The sequence below is a fragment of the Photinus pyralis genome, unplaced genomic scaffold, assembly GCF_008802855.1.
Source record: "Photinus pyralis isolate 1611_PpyrPB1 unplaced genomic scaffold, Ppyr1.3 Ppyr1.4_LG2, whole genome shotgun sequence".
NCBI lineage: Eukaryota > Metazoa > Arthropoda > Insecta > Coleoptera > Lampyridae > Photinus > Photinus pyralis.
In genome coordinates this window covers 25,842,740-25,863,061 of record NW_022170403.1, presented here as the reverse complement: position 1 = coordinate 25,863,061, position 20,322 = coordinate 25,842,740, and the positions used below count along the sequence as shown (strand labels likewise).

Genomic DNA, 20,322 nt, shown 5'->3' with positions numbered 1-20,322 from the left:
ATCCAAGGTTGGTACCTATATTACTGGTAACCAACCCAACCGTCGACATTTACTCTAGGTATAGCTTATTCTCGCATTGTAGAATCGGCCCTTAAAGCTTTAGATATCATAAGTTGCAATGCAACCAACAGGAAAAAAAATGGCCAGCAGAGACCGGTTTTTGGTGTAACGCATTTTTTCATTTCATGTTATGATTTCTGGCAACTAAAATTTAACGTAACGAGTATAGGTCCACGCTGAAATATTTAGAGGCATCGAAACTGAAAATCAAACTGGGATAATGTGATTAAATGTTTGCTCACAAAAGGCGAAATTTCGAAAATAAACGGATTAGTAAAATTCGAGCACGTTGATCGACAAATACGTTGCAAAGGGTACATATTTAACAAAATTAGCTTCAAAGTCGCCGAGTAGAATGCATTCACCAATTAGCGCACCTCTTTCAATTTTAACGTTCCATCACCCATACCTGCTTGTCAGTTTTTCAATTCGTCATCGTTCTAAATCGAATGGAACACATCAAATTAATCTGCGTGTCTCTCTTTAACTGGTTTTCTGCGGAAAAACAACTTTCAAAATTGGAAAACTTTGCGAAACTGATTTTCTTTGTTGAGGTAAGTGCGCATTGAAAACGTATGAAATCGCAGTAATAGTACAGAGGTAACGAAATCGGTCTACAGTGTTACGCTAGATAAAACAACTATTTCGCTTAAAACCGTTTCCAAAGCAATCTAAGTACATCGAGAGGTTTTAAGACTCTATACCATAATGAACGAAAGAAAGGAGTGTTTTCATTTCTAGGAGAGCTTTTCGTTTATTGGATTGGAGCGAAGGCGAAAGGAATAATTTATTTCTGCATGTTCTTAGCTTTCCTTACTCATTAAAGGCTAGACGCCGCCGGGTAAGCTTGAGAAGAGTTCAAATTTCGGATCATTTACGTCAGATTTTCTCCTTCCCACCGAGTATTAACTAGTAGGGTTTTACTATGGAAAGTAGTTTACAATTTCATTAGTGAATTTTTCCTCTTCCTCATAACGCAACATCCTGTTGGTGAATTTTATTCCCATTGTCACGTTTTCTAGATATCTCTAACGCATATATTAGAAAATTAACTGAATGCAACGGTAACAGGTGGTCGCTTTAGATTTGGTTTTGAATTTACAAATTTACCAGTATAGGAAATTTTATATACGTGTACCTTTTCGTAGTGAAAAAGAACGGAACTAAAATGGAATAGAAAGATCTAATTTTTAGTTTATGTATTGTCCAGCGTCGGAGCACCATCTTTACCAAAAGGGCCGTACCATTTTGTACGATAGGACAACCATTGATTTTATCAATCGCTATAACTTAGAACGATCGCATTTCTTTAAGAAATTTCGATGAATTTTTATTGAAAGTAGACAGGGAATTAGCGAAAAGGCCGACACTTGTATCGTATTTAACTACGCGTGGACTCATCGAGAAGGAATTTTGGTTATATTCATTCTTTTGGAATTTGTATTTCAGTTTCAATTAAAACATTCTTTAAGTGAGTTCGATTTTTATTGTACAAAAAAATTGCCATATTTCACTTTTGAACCTTCCCTTTCTACCTTTAGGTGGAGTAGCCAACGCCGTAAACAGTATATAAGTCATTTGAAAGAATATTGAGTTCTCTAAAAAAATTTTCATTTCCATCCCTTTTAGGATTATTGCATAGTCTTCCAATTAATGGGATTTCCATTACTCATCTTTTATTTTGTAAACTTTCCAATTAAATTAATTAAATTAGTGCTTTATCTGATTATAGAACAAATGTGATTACAACGGTTGTATCTTAGGTTGTATCACATTTAAATTTTTTAATAGGGTGGCTTAACAACATGAAACATAGGTTAAAGGTGAACAATCTGCTTAATTACTAATAATAATATATGTTAACGAATGTAAAATAATACATAACTTTACAGTTACTCATACATTCCAGTTAAAACGACCCATTTGATACTGCGACTGTAAAAAATTCACAGATTCCGCATAGAGCACCCTTCTATATTCTGTGGTCGTCACATATAACGCTCGGCAGCCGACAGCGAACTCGGCCCGCTCTCCTGGCTCACAATTGTTTAAAGCTCATTTGTGCATTTAAAAGATATATAAGATTAAATTCGTCAATGTCTCTTTGAAATTGACTAATATACACATTTAAACATTAATACCTTCGGACTAAATACAATGAATTTAAGATTATTGTTAATTATTATACGTATCAGTTTTTCGCTTTATATTAATTTTCTCTTCTGGTTTACTTTTTCTTCATTCTACTTCGATATTATCTGCCTGAGTTTGTTTTTGTGTAATCAGCCAGCCCTCCACCGACTATAAAATAAAGGAATGAAAAACATTGATAGAAATACGATTTTAAGGAGACTGAGAAGATTCTAGGGAGAAAATTACCCTCACTTGAATAAATAATGACCCGATTTCGATTTCTTTGCCCAATTTTGTCAAAACCCGCACAAGAAACTGATGGAAAAATTGAGTGGTAAAGGGATGAAAAACAAACATTTATTTTTCAAATGAACTAAGGGTACAAAGGGTTTTTGAGGGCTACTTTCACAAAACTTACACATTTACCTTTTCAATTTTATCTCAACAGCCTGCAAAGGGTTGCCGTTAATTTTCTTTCAAATTTTATACATTAATACTTAATATAGGTTTGTGGATGCGAGTCAGTTTAAAAGCGATAACCTGCGTGTTTTAAAAAGCGGGGAGAACGCCTGGTTTTGTTGGGTCCCAGGACGGAGGCGGTGGAAGAGCAGAAATTAAGGTTTTCGGATTAGCTGACAGGGTAGGAGAAAGGGGGAGCTAGAGCAAGATTTCAAGTTCGAGCGAACTTAATTTATCGTGCTTTTTAGAAGGGTGAAGGGCAATTAATAAACCTTTCGCCAAACACATCTCAACATCAGAGATGCTGAAGCAGCTCTCAATCCTGTAAGAAGACTTAGCCTGTTAAACATCTAGCGTGGTTAGATGTGGCATCACCGCAGCCACAAACTTTAATTATATTCGTCGTCAATCTGGGCGAAACGTTTGTACGTTTTTTGGGCCATTGCCAATTTTTGAAACTACGCTACACAATATAGAACAGCTTTGCAATTGCAATTGCAGGAGAAAAATTACTTAGAAGGTATTGTAAAACATTACAACATTGCACAATAATAACTAATATAACATAACATAATACCATGAAAATAACTAACCCAAAGTTACATTTTGGAAATTAAAAAACGATTTTGAATGCAAAATTAACGGTTTGGTTTTCTGGGCAAATAAACGTATCTTAGTATTATTATAAGCGATTAGTGTATACTTCCCTCTACTATGAAGTAACTGAAACTATTGTATATTTAAGCAACCCATTGAGAGTCAACATTTGGTCCAAGTGTGGCATGAGTTCAAATGTTTCCATTTATACATATTGGAGAGTTGAAGTTGAGTTAAAGAGCATTAATTTGAGTTACTATAATGAAAATATTGTAGTAACATTTCAAGGGAAACAGCGTTTTTCCGATTGCTGAACGCTTTTTCTATAAAAAATACATAACGGAAGCGTGGTTGTATGTGAATTTTTCGAAAATAGGCACCTACTTGTTGCATTTAAAAACCAAATGCCATATGCTTCATTATTATGTGTACCTTCTTTACCTTTATCATTTTACATAAGTATAATTGGTGAACAACGGAAACGCCATAAGAATGTGAAATGTTATTTAAACTTCAAAATCAGCTGACTACGTTTGCACCCCTTAATACCTACATATTTACTCACACGAATACATACCAGCCTCATTATAATGGCTTCAGTACGCTTGCGTAGCAAGAGAGTCCCTTAATAAACAAACACGAAAGTAACGGCATCTCGCCTCGCATTTTAAATTTCGTCGCTAGTCGCAATACAAACATTTGCTTTGCTTTTAATGCAAATCCTTTTTAATTAACCAATCAAACGGCCCTAAATATAAAATTGTTTCGTGCGCACACATCGTGTCAAATAATAATTAAAGAAGACGACGGCGGCGCCGACGAAGACGTCCATTTCGTTTATAGGCCATTCGGTCGTTGTCTCGGCGAGCGAGCAAAAAAATGACGTAAATTAGCGCAATGCATAATTAATTGAATTGAATTGTCAAATAAAAAAAGCGCACATATTCGGAAAGAGCTTTTCGCGCACTGCTAGTCGACATTCCGGGGTTTGAACGTTGCGCAAACTCAACATCAGCACCCGGAAGCAAATAAGGGCAAGGACGGGCCAAACCAACCTTGATACAATCAATCTGACATACATTAACCGCAATTGTTTTTTAAACTAGCAAAATACCTGGACTAGAAGTCGTCTAAATTTCCCTCGTGAGAGGGAATGGCTTTTTCCTACTCCCGGTTTAATTTAGTCTAATGGAAAAGGCTTGGGGTTGGAAAACGAGCGCGTGCCGTATTTTAATTATTTAATCGAGTTTGTACAGAAACGGCAGCTTATGTTGGCCTTAGTCCAGCAATTTATATAAGCTTTTTCGAAATCAAGTCCACCTCTTTAACGTGATTCGCATTCCCTCCAGGACCGCAGACAGCCTCAATTATTAATAAGGGTCAAACATTCTTCACTTTCCCTTTTGCCGCATTTCTTTTTTAGCGACATAAGTTTGGGCGAACTGTGAGATTTTCGTATTAATTACGCCCGCGACTGCGATGAAGGTTAATGCCGAAAGTACACGCTAAACTTTGATAATCTTAAAGTGAGTTTGTATGAAGATGAGAAGACCTCCTTTTTGCGGCTTGAAGTTAATACACCTTAAACCATAAAATAAGCAAATAGGTTTATATGTTTCCGCGGTTGACATATTTACAGCCTTTTGGGAATTATTTATGAGGACGTAAAGGAGGACTGCTGTCTCGAAATTTATAGTGATTAAGTTAAGTATTTTTTCAATGCCTGTTTTTGGCAGAACTATTACTATCGTTATTGCTTTCTCGAGGCACGCACATTCGGTAAATTATAAGATGTCGAAGGTCTTATTTACTGTGGCAAGTCGAAATAAACATGCTTTCGAGGCACATTTTTTTCGTTGTTTGGAATTGATTGGTAGTAAAACTTCCACAATGAACACAAATCGTTCTAAAAAGAACACCACGCGTGCAATATTGCCAGTTGAAAATGTAGCATCCTACCTCAAGTCTGGTGTGGGAATAGTACAAGGTATTGGGTAAGAGCTTGAAGAATAAACGCCAACTTATAGGAGGATAATGAAAGAACTAAGGCGCAAGAGGATTACTAGGGGAAAAGTACAAAATGACTGTAGTGCCGATGGCACTGGAGGATTGAAACAAATCACTTATCTTAGAGTATGGCATGTCAAAATCTTCAAGTTGCTTGTAATGAAGAAGTTGTTTTGTTACTTCGCACCAACTCAGTTTGTCCTACACAAGCGACGAGCAAGTAAGCAAGATAGTTTGACTAACTTTCAGCTATAACTCAAAATTAAATTAAACTTCGGGTTGTAACTTTTCCTGTCTTCGCTAGAATATTTGCGTTAATTCCTTACAGACAGGGGGGATTGGAACCTATTCACAGTAAGAGTGAGTATGAATTTGATAAAAATATGAACTTGTCAATTATTCCATCTTTTTTATAGCGGAAGATGGTGACAAATATATAGATAAATCGCCATGTTAACAAATTTTTAAAGGATGGTAAGTAGAGAAAATAAGTAATCAATATCATAACAAGTTCAAAAGTAATCGTAAACGATTTACATAAAGCGCATTTCAATTTGTATCTATTCCAAGTGGCTATGCATCAAATTTCATTTAAATCCCTCCATAAATAAGAAAGTTGGCACTGCGCATGCGCAAAACCAAATTTTGAAATTTGCGTTAAATTTGCAAGTGGCTATGTATCAAATTTCATTTAAATACTTTTATAATTAAAAAGTTTGCAATTAGGTTTATAAATGGTCGAGATGCGAAAAGGGCACTGTGAATTTTGAATCGATTCGACTCAACTTTTGGCATTGCGTATTATATGGCTAAAGCTATGCCCATATTGAATTTCATGCACGGACAGATAGACAGATAGAGGGACAGACAGACAAAGGAACAGACGGACAGACCAACAGGCAGACGACAGACAGCAATACAAAATTATAACCGATCTCTAGGATCGTTAATAAACGGCAAAAGTGTAAAATTATGGAACATGTAAACTTTTTTTGTAAGCGGTACAGAAAAAATTCCTTCCTTTGTGCAAGACTCGACACCATAACGAACCAAATAGCGGAAAAAGTAGAACAATAGCTCTTAAGATAAAAAACTAGTAGCGTCTCAAAACGAGCGGACGGACGGACGGACGGACAAAGTGGCCACAATAGCGCATTTTTTTTCATTTTGAAATGCGCTAAAAAAATGTATAAGGCCAACTAATAGATTGGACCAATATAGACAACGAGCAACAAGGTCACCTCCGATTGACGAGTATTGACCAAAATTTAATTAGTTAGTGTCTTGACCACTGTCTACCTATTACTGAAACCAGAATTGGAAAATTTGAAACCGTTCGTGAGTTATCATGATACACAGACGGACAGACGGGCGGACGGACAAAAAGTCCAAAATCATGAACTCGAATAAGAGCTCGTTAATAAGCTAGACAGCCAGATACGCCATAGTTTTTACCCAAAATCGTCATGAAACCATTTTCATGCCCATTTTATGGCGGGAAATTTTAGTTTCCATGTCGGAGGCATACCAGACTACATTTCCTGCCGCCTGTCACTTTACCGGCCGCACCTGTCACATTGCTAAATTTCTGTCAAATTCCGGTCATCATTAACAGATTGACATTAATCAAAATTTTTTCGATTACGATTTCGCGTAAAATTTAATAAAAAAACTCGTCAGCAAAATGACACAACTTGACCCGGAAATGTTCTTAAGTGCAACATTACATCCAAACTAAAGTTTTCAAGTGTGTCGGAAACAGAGGTGCTCAAATACTTAATGAGTATCAAAACTAATGCTGTGGGGTGTGATGGTATTGGTGTTAGAATGCTGATATTGTGCTGTCCATTTGCTGCTCCTTTTATGACCCACATTATAAATTCCTGTCTCAAAAATAGCGTGTGTCCAGATATCTGGAAATGTGCTAACGTTATTCCCCAGCCTAAAATTAATAATCCACAAGAATTTAAAGATCTACGGCCCATTAGCATCCTGCCGGTATTGTCTAAAGTTTTTGAAAAGATTGTGGCACAGCAAATTACTTCACATCTTAATAGGTACCATATTCTCCCAGATGGACAATCAGGATTTAGGAAAGGTTATAGCTGCACCACAGCATTGCTTAACATTACTGACGATATCCTGGCTGCCACTGATAAGGGTATGTTAACCGCTCTAGTAATGTTAGACTACTCCAAAGCATTCGACACCATCAGTCATCGCACTCTTGTAGCAATTTTGCATTTTGTTGGATTGGATACTGCGGCCATCGCACTTATTGGTAATTACCTACATTGTCGTCAGCAAAGAGTTATTTTAAATAATGCTACATCCATGTTTCTTCCCATTACCCCAAGGATCAATTCTTGGTCCCTTGTTGTATACTATATATACATGTAATTTCGGTAGTTGTTTACGACAATGCAGATATAATTTATACGCGGATGACACCCAACTGCATCACACATTTCACGAAAATGATATTGGCACTGCAATCTATGCTATTAATAAAGATGTGGAGTGTTTAGTTGAATTTTCCAAATCGCATGGGTTAAACATCAATCCTAACAAAACTACAGTCTTGCTTTTTGGGAAAGACAAAATTAAACAAAGAGTAGCTAGCCGTATTTCAAATGCAATTGTTGTTAATGGTGTCAATATTCAGATTTCGGATGTCGCTAAAAATCTTGGATTGATGATCGACTCTAAGTTAAGATTTTCAGATCACATTTCTTTGTGCATAAAGAAAGCTATTTGTAATCTTAAACTAATTTATAACCAAAGAAACTTTTTAAACAGTAAAACTAAAATTCTTCTTTGTGAATCGCTATTTTTGTCCCAATTTAATTTCTGTGATGCTGTGTATGGGCCCTGTCTTGATAGTGCTACCGAAAAAAGGATTCAAAAAATACAAAATTCTTGCTTACGATTAATTTTTGGCATTCGTAAGTATGAATCAGTTGAGTACAAGTTGTTGGAAACGAATTGGTTGAACATGTATAACAGAAGAAGGCTACATGCAGCATGTTTATATCACCAGATAATTACTACCAAAACTCCCTCCTATCTCTATAATAAAATACAGTTCTCATCACAACTTCATGATTTCTGTTTAAGAAATAAAAGTTTACTCATTATACCTAACCATAAATCGCAGCTATACAAGCGATCTTTTTCATATAATATTGCGAAATATTATAATGAGTTACCTGATTCGTTTAAAACCTTAGCCTCTGATCATTTTAAGCTACATGTACGCCATTTCCTAATTAGCAGACAGTAATTTACTCTCATCTTGGGATTAAGTGGTAGAACAGTCGCCTAATTTTGGCAAGACTGAACTTCGTCCCTTCGGACACTCCTTTTCTTCTTTTTTTTTTTTAAATTGTTTTCTTGTTTTGTTTTTATATATTATTGAGGTGGAAGTATGTCCAATAAATGGCTTATTTATGTAATGTAGTTCTCCATTTTTTGGGTTCGTTGAGATTCTTAAAAATATAAAAGGAACCACAAATGTTTATTGTTTCTATAAAGCAATCGATTTCGGGTTTAAACACCCATCATCAGGCTATGCTAAAAAATATCATATGAATTTGAAGTTGAACACAGAATTAAAATTATTACCGTCATTGAATTTTATTCAACTTAATGTCGCTGCATTTTATATAATTCAAATGACGGTAATAATTTTAATTCTGTGTTCAACTTCAAATTCATATGATATTTTTTAGCATAGCCTGATGATGGGTGTTTAAACCCGAAATCGATTGCTTTATAGAAACAATAACATTTGTGGTTCCTTTTATATTTTTAAGAAAATGGCTTATTATTATTATTAAATTATAGCACTCGGTTCCTCCTCGCCAGTAATGTGTCATTTTCCTGACTTTTATGTAAACATAAAACAAAAAAAATATATTTTTCATCCCCTTGAAAAAGAGGTGGTTTTTTTAGAAATCGTGAGATCTTGGAAACGGTTCAACTTTACAGACCCAAAAAATTATCTTCTTTTTTATCATAAAACAATCTATGTTTCCTCCAAATTTCAAACCCCTACGACATTTTTTCGCAAAAATAAGAATAAAAAACGAAAAAAACAGTTTTTCCAGTTTTTCTAGGAAAATTGGAGATTATGTGAAAATAGTGCAGATACAAAAGTTGCTCATTTTTCAATCTCTATAACTTTTACATTTAACATGTTCGTCTAAAATTAATAGTTTTGCCACAATTTGCAAAACATCACTTTCCACCCCTTTCAACCTCCGGGATTTCACCCGCGGAAAAATTCAGCCGTTTTAATTATTTTTTCCCAATTTCTATTCATTTCACCTGCCTGAAAAACCCGATTCCGCCCGGTAACTAATTTTTTTTTAATAAATTATTTTAGAGCTATTTAGCCTGGACTAATATAGAAAAGATAATTATTATTTTCAACTACATTAGGGTACCTATATACCTACGCATTTCTGAACGGCTGAAAGTATTTTAGTGATTATTTTTAAGAAAAAATCCCAAATTGAATTTGACGGTATAAGGAAAACAAGATGATTGTCATTCTGCTATCAAATTAAGAGCTACGTTAAAAATAATATGCTATAATAAGGAGCACTGTAAGCTAATTAGATCTTCATAGTGTCTGGTAAGGCGTGATTTAATTACACAAGCACAAACCTAAAACCACCCTAACTGCAAGGTTTTTAACAATTTAAATTATATTATGTCGCATGGGAATACTGCGTGTAGTATAAAAGTGATCGTTATGTACTGAAAAACCTGTTCTCCATTGTTCTTATGAACCCATACCTTCTTCAAGCGAAGCATATTACAAAGTATTTTATAATTAAAATGATAACATGTCATATCTCATCTCTGGTATACTTACGAGTATAACAACAGTAGATTAGGAAACGTATTTCGGTAAGTCCTTAAAAGTTTCACATCACTTGAGTGCTAAACAATAAGAGAATTATTGAGCTTACCCCAATTGTTAAACCTAATACCCATGCACCCGAAAACACTACATCAAAACACTACAAAAATTTTGACAATACTTAACGCATAATACCGTTTCGGTTTGCTCGAAGAGGACCCGTTTCTAGTTTATTTATAAATCACATGAAATGCATCGAATAAATTTCCACGTTAAAAGCATACAGTAATAGGAAGAGGTGGGTAATTTTCATTGATTATGTACTGATTTTTATGTTAAACTGCATATCACGACCCAGATTTTAGGGCACTTATGCCCGCAAGGGTGGTATTCAATATAATTTTCTAATAATTAAAGATTATTGAAGATATATTGATCATATAACATATTTGCAACTGATGGAAGGGTCCTTTCTGGGCATTTTAGGTAATGTGAATTCAATAATATTCAGACCGATGTATATAGATAATTATTGCATAATACTTTTGAATAAAAAATTGTATTATGCTTTATAACGCCTCACCCACCAGAATTAGGTAGTAAATTACAGTCTTGGGTGACATATAGCCGAGTAACCTTTTGAGGCCAGCGAAATAAAAGATTAACCGGTGTTTCCCTCTAAATGCGATGGGGCTGAATATTGCCACTATCCAGATTTTTCACAGTAATAACTTTGATCTCAACATTAGTCATGGAAAAATTTAGACGCAGATTAAATACCATTTAGTCTGTGCTTATTGCTAAATTATAAAAAATAGAAAATGTTTACATTAAGGGCCTTTCTCCCATTTGTAATTTTTATGGGCACCATAACGAAACGTTACGCGTCAAATATTGCGTAATCGGCGTATTATAGAAAAATAATGACACAACTCGCTTCCAATCTCTGATTTGCACAGAATAAATAGAAGGCTCATTACGGCCGTGTTCGAACTGATGGGCCTCATCAATGAATTCCCATTTACTACGGATAAAGTTCCACATAAAACGCTTTCAGAATTAATTGTTAAATTCGTTCTACCCCCCCTTATTGACATTCACGAGTGGGTGGTTTCAAAATAAATTGTGTGCGAAAACAAAAGCGAACTTGTTTCAATAATATCTTTAATGATGTCGAGATTGCTTTCCAATTAAACTGGAAGGTACCGGTAATCCGGAGTCAAAGAAACATTCATCCGCTGGGATGATTTGGAAACACGGCAATTATAGTCGACTTCAGTGTTTCCTCCGCAAATCGATTTTATTCGTACCACAACGCGTCAATCGCGAGTGAAAAGGGTTGAAAAGAAAGCTCACTTACCTCTGACGACGTGAGATAACACAATTTGGAATCGGCACTTTCAATGGAAGCCTGTTGAACGATACCATATCGGGATTCTCGATCGCTCATGTAGTCGGATCTAAGGCTATCTTGACGATCAAAAAGACCCCTGAAACAATCACATATGCCTAAATAAAAGTGTGTGGATCAAGGAAAGTACTGTATCTGAGCGGGTACGTACCGCGCATAATTACCACAATACACATTCCCTTAATTAACTTAGCAAGTCACCTATTTATAACTGCATAAAGCAGTACAAATACATATGTCGACACTGTTAATGATTTGCATAAATTTAGTCGCTCGTTTATAACGCGATTATTATTCTCGGCTGAGTTATGGATGTTTATTGATAATCAGAAATGATAATTAATCTATTTTCGTGCCCTTTAAATTACAAACTGTAGGCTGCGCGTATATGCAATTAGGGTAAGTGGTTAAAACAATTTAGGGAACATTTGCATGGAAAATCATAAATTCAAAGGGGTAATCCAAGAACTTCTACGTGAAAAGGTGTTGAAGCTCAGGGATAAATTTAATGCGAACACGAATTATGAACACGAACTTGTCACTTGAGGGTAGAGCTGAACAGAATACTTTCAAAAAGTACTTGAATACTAAACAGTAAATAATTTAGACAAATCAAAAGTATTTGAATACTAAATACGTTTACGTCCAGCAAAAACTAAATACAGATACTTTGAAAAGTATTCAGATACTTTAGAATGTATTCGAATACTTTCAAAACTTTCAAAGGTATTCGAAAACTTTCAAAAGTATTCTAATACTATCAACGGTATTCGAATACTTTGAAAAGTATTTCAGTAGATTGCTTTGAAAAGTATTCAAATACAGTAAAAAGTATTCAAATACTTGTCACTTTAATACTTTAAAAATTTAAAATAGTACTGGATATAGGAGGTACCAGGCCCTCCGGACCTTTCTTATATCAGTTATATCCTTAAGAACACGTGTACAGTTTTCAAAGCGATCGTACGTCGTGTACATGACACGTACACCTTTCTGAAATTCGATTTTGAACCAGATCCTTTTCTGTCCGTCTGTATGTCCGTATACACGATAACTTTAGTAACGTTCAATCGCTTTGAAAATTGGTACCGTATTCGAATATTTTGCTAAGTATTCGAATACCTTTAAGTTATTCAAATATTTGCAAAGTATTTGAATACTTGGTCAAGTATTCGAATACTAAATATTCGCGAAAGTATTTGAGTTACAAATACAAATACTGCTTCCATAAAAGTATTTAATTACAAAGTATTTGAATACGAAAGTGCTACAAAATCGAATACTGCCCAGCTCTGCATTGCCAATCAAATGTCTTAATACCGGATTAAACAATAATCCTGGATTTTTTTTGTGCAACTGGCCGTGAAGCATATTTTATCAAAAATCGTCTTTTGTTAAAATTTTATCATGAGAGCTAAATGTTTCTCAAGGCTGGCGTAGGTACGAACCATGGTAACAGATTCAACAATATTAGGTACCTACGAAAAGCGGCGTATTTCAAATAGTATAATGGACGTTACCATTGTTGTAGATACCTTAACAATCCATTTTAAATAAACCTTAGAAAGGGTTTATAAAAATGTCAGTTTTATAGTTCAGTGAGAGACCATGAAGCATTAAAAATACGCTGATTTTTTACAAATCCATGGACAAATTCACTTGATAATATACAAACTAACCCTTTCTTTGAAGATTTAGTGGCATATCGCCTATAGAAACTGTCCCCTAAGGGTAAATTGGCTATATTTTCCACTTAACAATTTTGCTGAATATTCTACTTCAAACATTTCGCCACCGAAATATTCAGCACAAAGAAAGTCGACTCTAAGTTACTTCGTCAAATTGAACTTACTAAGGAAAAGTTGTAATACGGAATTTTTAACGTTCATAATAATATTCTGTACTAAACAGGAATTGACCAGATTGTCACGGAAACGGACAAATTCACTTGATAATATACAAACTAACCCTTTCTTTGAAGATTTAGTGGCATATCGCCTACGAAGACTTCGTTCTCATGGAAACTGTCCCCTAAGGGTAAATTGGCTATATTTTCCACTTAACAATTTTGCTGAATATTCTACTTCAAACATTTCGCCACCGAAATATTCAGCACAAAGAAAGTCGACTCTAAGTTACTTCGTCAAATTGAACTTACTAAGGAAAAGTTGTAATACGGAATTTTTAACGTTCATAATAATATTCTGTACTAAACAGGAATTGACCAGATTGTCACGGAAACGACAATTTTTTTGTGGGCAAATGTCCTGAAGGAAAAAATTCAATCTCGAATTCTCTAGGATGAGCTTATTTAATTCAAACCAACACCACTCGGGTGTTTGCTTTAGCTACACCAAAATATGAGTGAAAAGCTATTTGCTATCATCTTCATATCATCGTTTCGGTGTGACGTGTGAGTAACAAAGATGCAGAAGTTACGATGCTTCTCCACTGTACCATTCAAACGGTATATCAGTATATCTAAAACAAACTTAACATTATATTACACGTCCACAAAGAAATATGATTATCAACGATATTAGAATGGCATAAATAGGACTTCCATCGCAAATGACTGTCCGACAATTACATATAACCATTGAAAAAAGTGATAAGTAATTTGAAGTCTGGCAAACATTTCTGTTGTGTTCCATGTGCCGAGAGAACCGAATGACTTGAGCTAATTTCTCTAGTACATCCAAGGGCAATCGCCAAGCATATTGTTTTATACCCCCAAATAACCCCACTATTTCTTCTTTCTTTAATTTTTGTTTCATTCTAATATTCACTTTCTCCAGGTCGAACCATCCCCGTTAGTGAGTTGAAGTGGAGTTGAGGAAAACTTGCAGAGGATGTGATAAAAGGAACTTGGGGGAAACGTAGAAGTAACTTAAAGTGAATTTGAAAACCTTTCGAACGACTTATGAAGAAATTGAGAAAGGGGCATTAATTTTATGAAACCTTAAGAAGTAATTTGAAGAGTGAATTGGATGGGAATTTCAAGAAAGCTTTATACAAACTTAAAAAAGAGAATATTTAGGGGAAAACCAGGAAACGCTTCAAAAGAACTTGAAAAAAGCACGAAAACTACTTTAAAAGAACTTTGCGAACACTTGGGATCAGTTGGTTTTCATCGAAACCGCGGACACGTCAGGTAGCTTAGGTTGATAAGGTGCAATATTCTGCTAATCAGCTTCTGAGTGAAGAGTCATTTTGGACTAACGCGTCACATGGCAAATGCAATTTGCTCATCATAGAACGATGCACTGTTTATTTTGTAACACAAAAATCAAAGACAGTCGTGTTTTTTTACTTCAACTTGAGAGGCGTAGATTTTTCAAATAGTTTTGAGCTTAAATTGAAAGTTATTTCTGCGGAAGTATCAAAATCATAAAATATTTTTTTGGATCGCTAGGGCACGTATCGAAATTTGAATACCCATTCTTTTTGCAGATGTTTTGCACTCAAAACATATCTACTATATGTCTATTTATATTTCAAGGGAAAAAAATGTTGTACATGTTCAGGCTGAATTATTCTTGAAAACGAAGAAGTCCTCAAACTCATAAGTTAATAAAGTACCTCGTAAAGTACTAGCTTCACGTGCTCGGTTTTTTTAAATCCAAATCGGGGTGCAAATTTTGGTGTATGGCAGCCGTGAAAATCACGCCGTTTTTCTTTTGTGTATCTATTACTATGATTTCGAACAATTATATTTAAACGCAAATCACCCTTCAATTTCATTCAGGCGAGGGCTGGATACATTGCGTCAATTTGTGCAGGTAAACTGGGAAGTCTCCGATTTAAAAGACTTTATTTAAATTTTTTTACGTTCTTGCTGAGTCACAATTAATTACAAAAATAGGAGCATTTCGTTTAAAATGCTGAAGTTTAAGCAAAAAACCGGCAAGGAGTAACAACAATGTGACACTAAAAGCTTTTGATATATGAATTTGCCAAAATTAAAAAATACGGTGTGGCATTCCATGTTATTGTAAGAATCCTTTTTCTAATGCGAAAACATACCAGCCACCACAGTAATACTGTACAATGTATGTCAACTTGTAAAACGAAAAATTGCACTTTAACAATCTAATCACTTTTTCGAAAACGCTAACAAATTTTGTTATCCTTTTCGGTAACTAAATTTAAAATCCACCCACAAAATAGTTATTTGTTTCATTAGTACAAAAAATGTCAGTTTTCGGGACGAGGAAGATAGTTGCTGGACGACGCGTTAGCGGAGTCCAGCAACCTTCCGAGTCCCGAAAACGCATTTTTTGTACGAATAAAACATAAAATTTTTTCTCCAACCCCCTTTACTTCAAATTATATTCGAATTTAGATTCAGTCACAGTTTCACTACTAGTATAAAAACTTCTGCTTTCTTGTCCTCACGTGTCATGCCACTCTAGTTTTTAGGTTAACTTATAACCTATTCGTTCTTACTGCTTACTTCTCACCTCTCGCGACTTTGTAGGGAGCAAATGTTGAGGTAGCATGTTCTGCCGTTTTTAAAATCTCTGGCGGAGTGCAATCCATGTCGCTATCAGTTTCAGTCATTTCTATTGTATACACAATTAATATTGTTATATTTTGTATTGGAATAAAAAACTTACCATACAGTTTTTTAATTAAAATTAATTGCAATTAACTTTTTCAAATTTTGAATTCAAAATGACAGATAATAGTGCAATGGGTTTGAAGTAGATGGCGTTACGCGCGACGGCGGGTTGTATACGTATTAAAATTACGTTCATCGAATATGTAAATTACGTTACACATGGTTTAAATAAAAATAGGGAGCGTAAATCATTTTCAATACATGTACAATACGTATAGGTAACATCATTATTTGCATTGAATATGCAAAAATATTTGATTTGTATGTATAGAAATATCTTACAACCTGCAATGTAAAACGATGTCAATGTGACATATCTCCGTGATTGCAATTTTTTAATTGGCCAATTTTCAAGGTCAATTTCTTTTTGGTACTAGGACCAAAAGTATCCACTTTTTGTACAGTTGCCATGGTGAAAGCGATTAATCCGCAAAACGTCAATTTTACGTACCGAACACTGTCACAAAATAGCGTCTTATTCAGGTGGTTGGAGAAAAACAGATTATTTTTCCGAAAAGGTAACGCTATAAAAATTGTTAAAGGTTTTACCTTAATTTGGTTGCTGATGGTAATCCGTCGAACATCAAAGCAGTTCTTTAACAATTTACTTTTAAAACTCGTGCAACTTTTCAATTTAATTAACAATACCGCCTGCAACATTTTCACCAAAATACTAGATAAACTGCACATTCACCCGGTCGGTAACACAATAAACAGGTTGCAATCATACGATTTGAAAATTATCTCCAATATATGAGTAATGCCAAATGTTAATAACTGGTCATTCTTATCGCTTATATTATAAACGTGCACCATATTTACTTATTTTGCGACTTAATTCACATTGGCTATCAGGAATTAGGAAACCTTATTTAAATGAGTATAGTGTCCTGTTTATGTTAAAACTAAAAATCTTTTCGTGGATTTTCTGTTGTCTATTTTATTGTAAACAAAAGCAAAGTTGTAAGAGGATTACCATTACGTTTTCTGAAACGGTTTCTAGGCCGACCTCTAAAAAGGTTATTGGCATTTCTTAAGAGGTTTTTCACGCATTTTAGGACGTTTAAAATTTAAATTTAATCAAATGATCCTAGGTGGACTTCGAGGAAGCTCCTGAGAAGTTCTTAAAGAGAATTTCGAAAAGAATACCTCTAGTCGATTACGAGTGCAGGTTTCCAAGAAGGCCCTCAAAAATATTTCTAAAAAAAAAAGGCAAAAGGGCTAACGAATAACTATTTCTAAGAATATTTCCAAAAGTATTCCTAAACAGATTGCTTTTAGTTCTGAGAGCTAAAAGATACTACACGTTCTAGGACGATCTCTAACATTGTTTAGAAGAGAATTTCCCACTTATACTTAAGAATATTTTTAAGAAAATTTCTACAATTTCATAACATTCCTATGATCATTTCCGAGAAGGTTTCGACAAAGGAGGATAGCGTAAAAAATAACTTATAAAACGATTTCAAAGGAGATTCTTCAGCATATCTCCTAGATGAACTATTCTCTGACTTTTAGTACAGATTTCAAACACATTTTCAAGAATTTGAAAAGCGGAAGATTCTACTTAAGATGCCTAAACGGATTTCTAATTAAGTATGGAATTTTGAAAGGGGGATGGAAGATCTCTTATATGATTTGCAGAAATAATCTATATTTTCTATGTAGATTTCTAGATAACGGGATTTGTACGTTCCGAAATTGGTTTTAGTAAGATTTCAAGAAAATGTCCTAAGAAGGTTTTGAAATACTCGATACTACTACATTTTCAATATGATATGGCTTTGAAGGCTCACTGTCTAAGAATAAAGCCCAGTCGACAGGTTGGAAAAAGTGGGGTTAGAAGGAAAAAGGTCGGAAGTTAATGAAACTTTGGGATGTTGTTCAGGGATGGTTATTTCACATTTTCTCAAGCTTTCGACCTCAAGAACTCTGTGCAAAAAACTGTAAAATGTTTGACATTGACATTCCTATTTTATGTTTATGTTTATTGACACACAAACATGTTTTAATAGTCAAAATTGTAGGAAATGTAGCGCTCTATAAATAGGGGCTTTTGCCGTGAGACGTAAGGAAACCAGTTGAGGAAAATCCAGAGGAATGTCAAAAATTTTACAGTCTCCCCCCCCCCTCCTCTTTTCGCACACGGTCCTCGAGGTATGGAAAACGTTAATTAACCATTCATGACCACCATCCCAGAGTTTCATTAACTTCCGAAAATACCTGTCGACTGGACTAATGGGCAACAGTAAGAACTTGTACAAATTCATTAATGGCCGTTTGCACCGACAAATTTAAGTGGAGCTTAGCTTAAGCGGCAACGATTATTGAGACCATGATTGCCATGGATTTTAAGCTACACTTAAGCTAAGCGCCGCTTAAATTTGTCGGTGCAAACGGCCGTAAAGCAAACAAAAAGGCGAAATTAATAGTTATTTATGCATCAAGGGCATTAAGGCGATATTTATGCTGAGGGCGACAGAGCCCGAGGGCCTCCGGCCCGAGGGATTGTAAGTCGCCCGAGGGTTAAATATTGAGTAATGCCTGAGGTGCATACAACATTTTATTTTTCATCGTTCCAAAGAATGCATTTCCAATATGCAAATGTCATGATTATTGTTTTCCCAACATTAAAGTGCTTCATACGAATAAAGTTGCATCTTTTTTATTACATAATATAACTCCGTCAATCAATTTGACAGGCCGTTTGAGGGCATAATGAGATGACAATCCATTATGCCCTCTCATTATGCCCTTGGGCGTAATAGACTGCTTCATATATCACATATGACAGATATAATTGACATATAATGGGCAAATGAAAAATAAACAAATTTACTTCTCGATAGCTTGTAATAGAAAAATTGACCGTTAAGGTAATGAAGCACATGCCTAATAAGATGGTAACCAATTTAAAATGCGAGTTTTGTTCAGAAATCGTCTCTTTTAATATCAAATTTTTAATAAATATATTAAACTCAATTAAAAACCAGCACACACTCAAACATTTTAAAAGATCAATAAAAAATATTCTAAGCGAAAATGCTTTTTACACCGTCGATGAGTCTGTAGAAGTACCTATGTTAGTGTTCAAGGTTTTAAGTAATGTTAATGTTTTCCTTCTCCCTTTCTTTCTTATTTCTCATTTTTATGACACGTCCTTATGCAAAATTATTGTCAACAGAAAACAATAGAAGTTAATGTGCGTTTACAATGAACGTATACGTAAGAAATACATAAAACGTAAAAATTTCGCAAAGTTGAGCTGTATAGAAACATACGAAGGTGTTTACAATGAACGTAATTTTTACGTACGTATATGTAAGCGACATGTAGGTAAGTCTTGCGCATAGTCGCAAAGGTTGAAAATGTTTCAAAGTTACGTACGGTCAAATATCATACTACTTGTAGTATGATCTTTGGTTTATTGTAAACAGCGAATTAAATTTACGGAAACGATACGGATATGTACGAGTTACGGTTTATGAAATATTTACGTATACGTTCATTGTAAACGCACACTTATGAGTTAGTTATAAGTTTATGCATACTATACAGGAAACTATTAAACTATTAATGCATGAAAGTGAAGGTTTCAAGACGATGTTGAGAAAAATATAAACTGCAAAATACTAATAATAGTATTTTACATTATTAGCCAGGTAAGTGGGTTTTTACTGGCGATAGGAGAAGTTGACTGGCGAGCCGTTAGGCGAGCCTGTCATCTCCTAGAGCCAGTAAAAACTATTACCTGGCGTATAATGTACAATATTTTATTTGTTACTCATTTGTAAACGTAAATAATTAGTTCTTAAATTGATCTTGAAGAAATGTCTAAAATATCATGTGATCCATGTAACAGAGACTTCGCATTAATTCTGGCCAATGAAATTACTAGATTACTAACTTGTAAAATTTTTACAGGTCTGCTGTCAGTTTTACAAGTCAGTAGCGTTTAAACATGACGTTTACCCGTTTGCGTTTTGTCTTGTTAATCAACGTTTACAACTGAGTAACAAATAAATATTATAACTTGCACTACAAGGGCATTTAAATGATGTTGTGGAACTGCAAGTTCGAAATTTTTAAAAACACCAATCACGTAGACAAATTGGCATTTAAAAATAATTCAATGAGAGCACTTAGGACAAGTATATAAAA

The 20,322-nt window shown here is 34.7% G+C and overlaps 1 protein-coding gene across 1 annotated transcript in view; it reads right to left on the bottom strand.

The window, feature by feature from the left end:
- LOC116163904 overlaps nucleotides 1-20,322 on the bottom strand; it is a 67,251-nt gene that overhangs the window by 18,084 nt on the left and 28,845 nt on the right. The window contains exon 15 of the mRNA XM_031478035.1: nucleotides 11,487-11,616. Within this exon, the coding sequence (XP_031333895.1) occupies nucleotides 11,487-11,616 (130 nt within the window). The remainder of the gene's footprint in view (nucleotides 1-11,486; nucleotides 11,617-20,322) is intronic.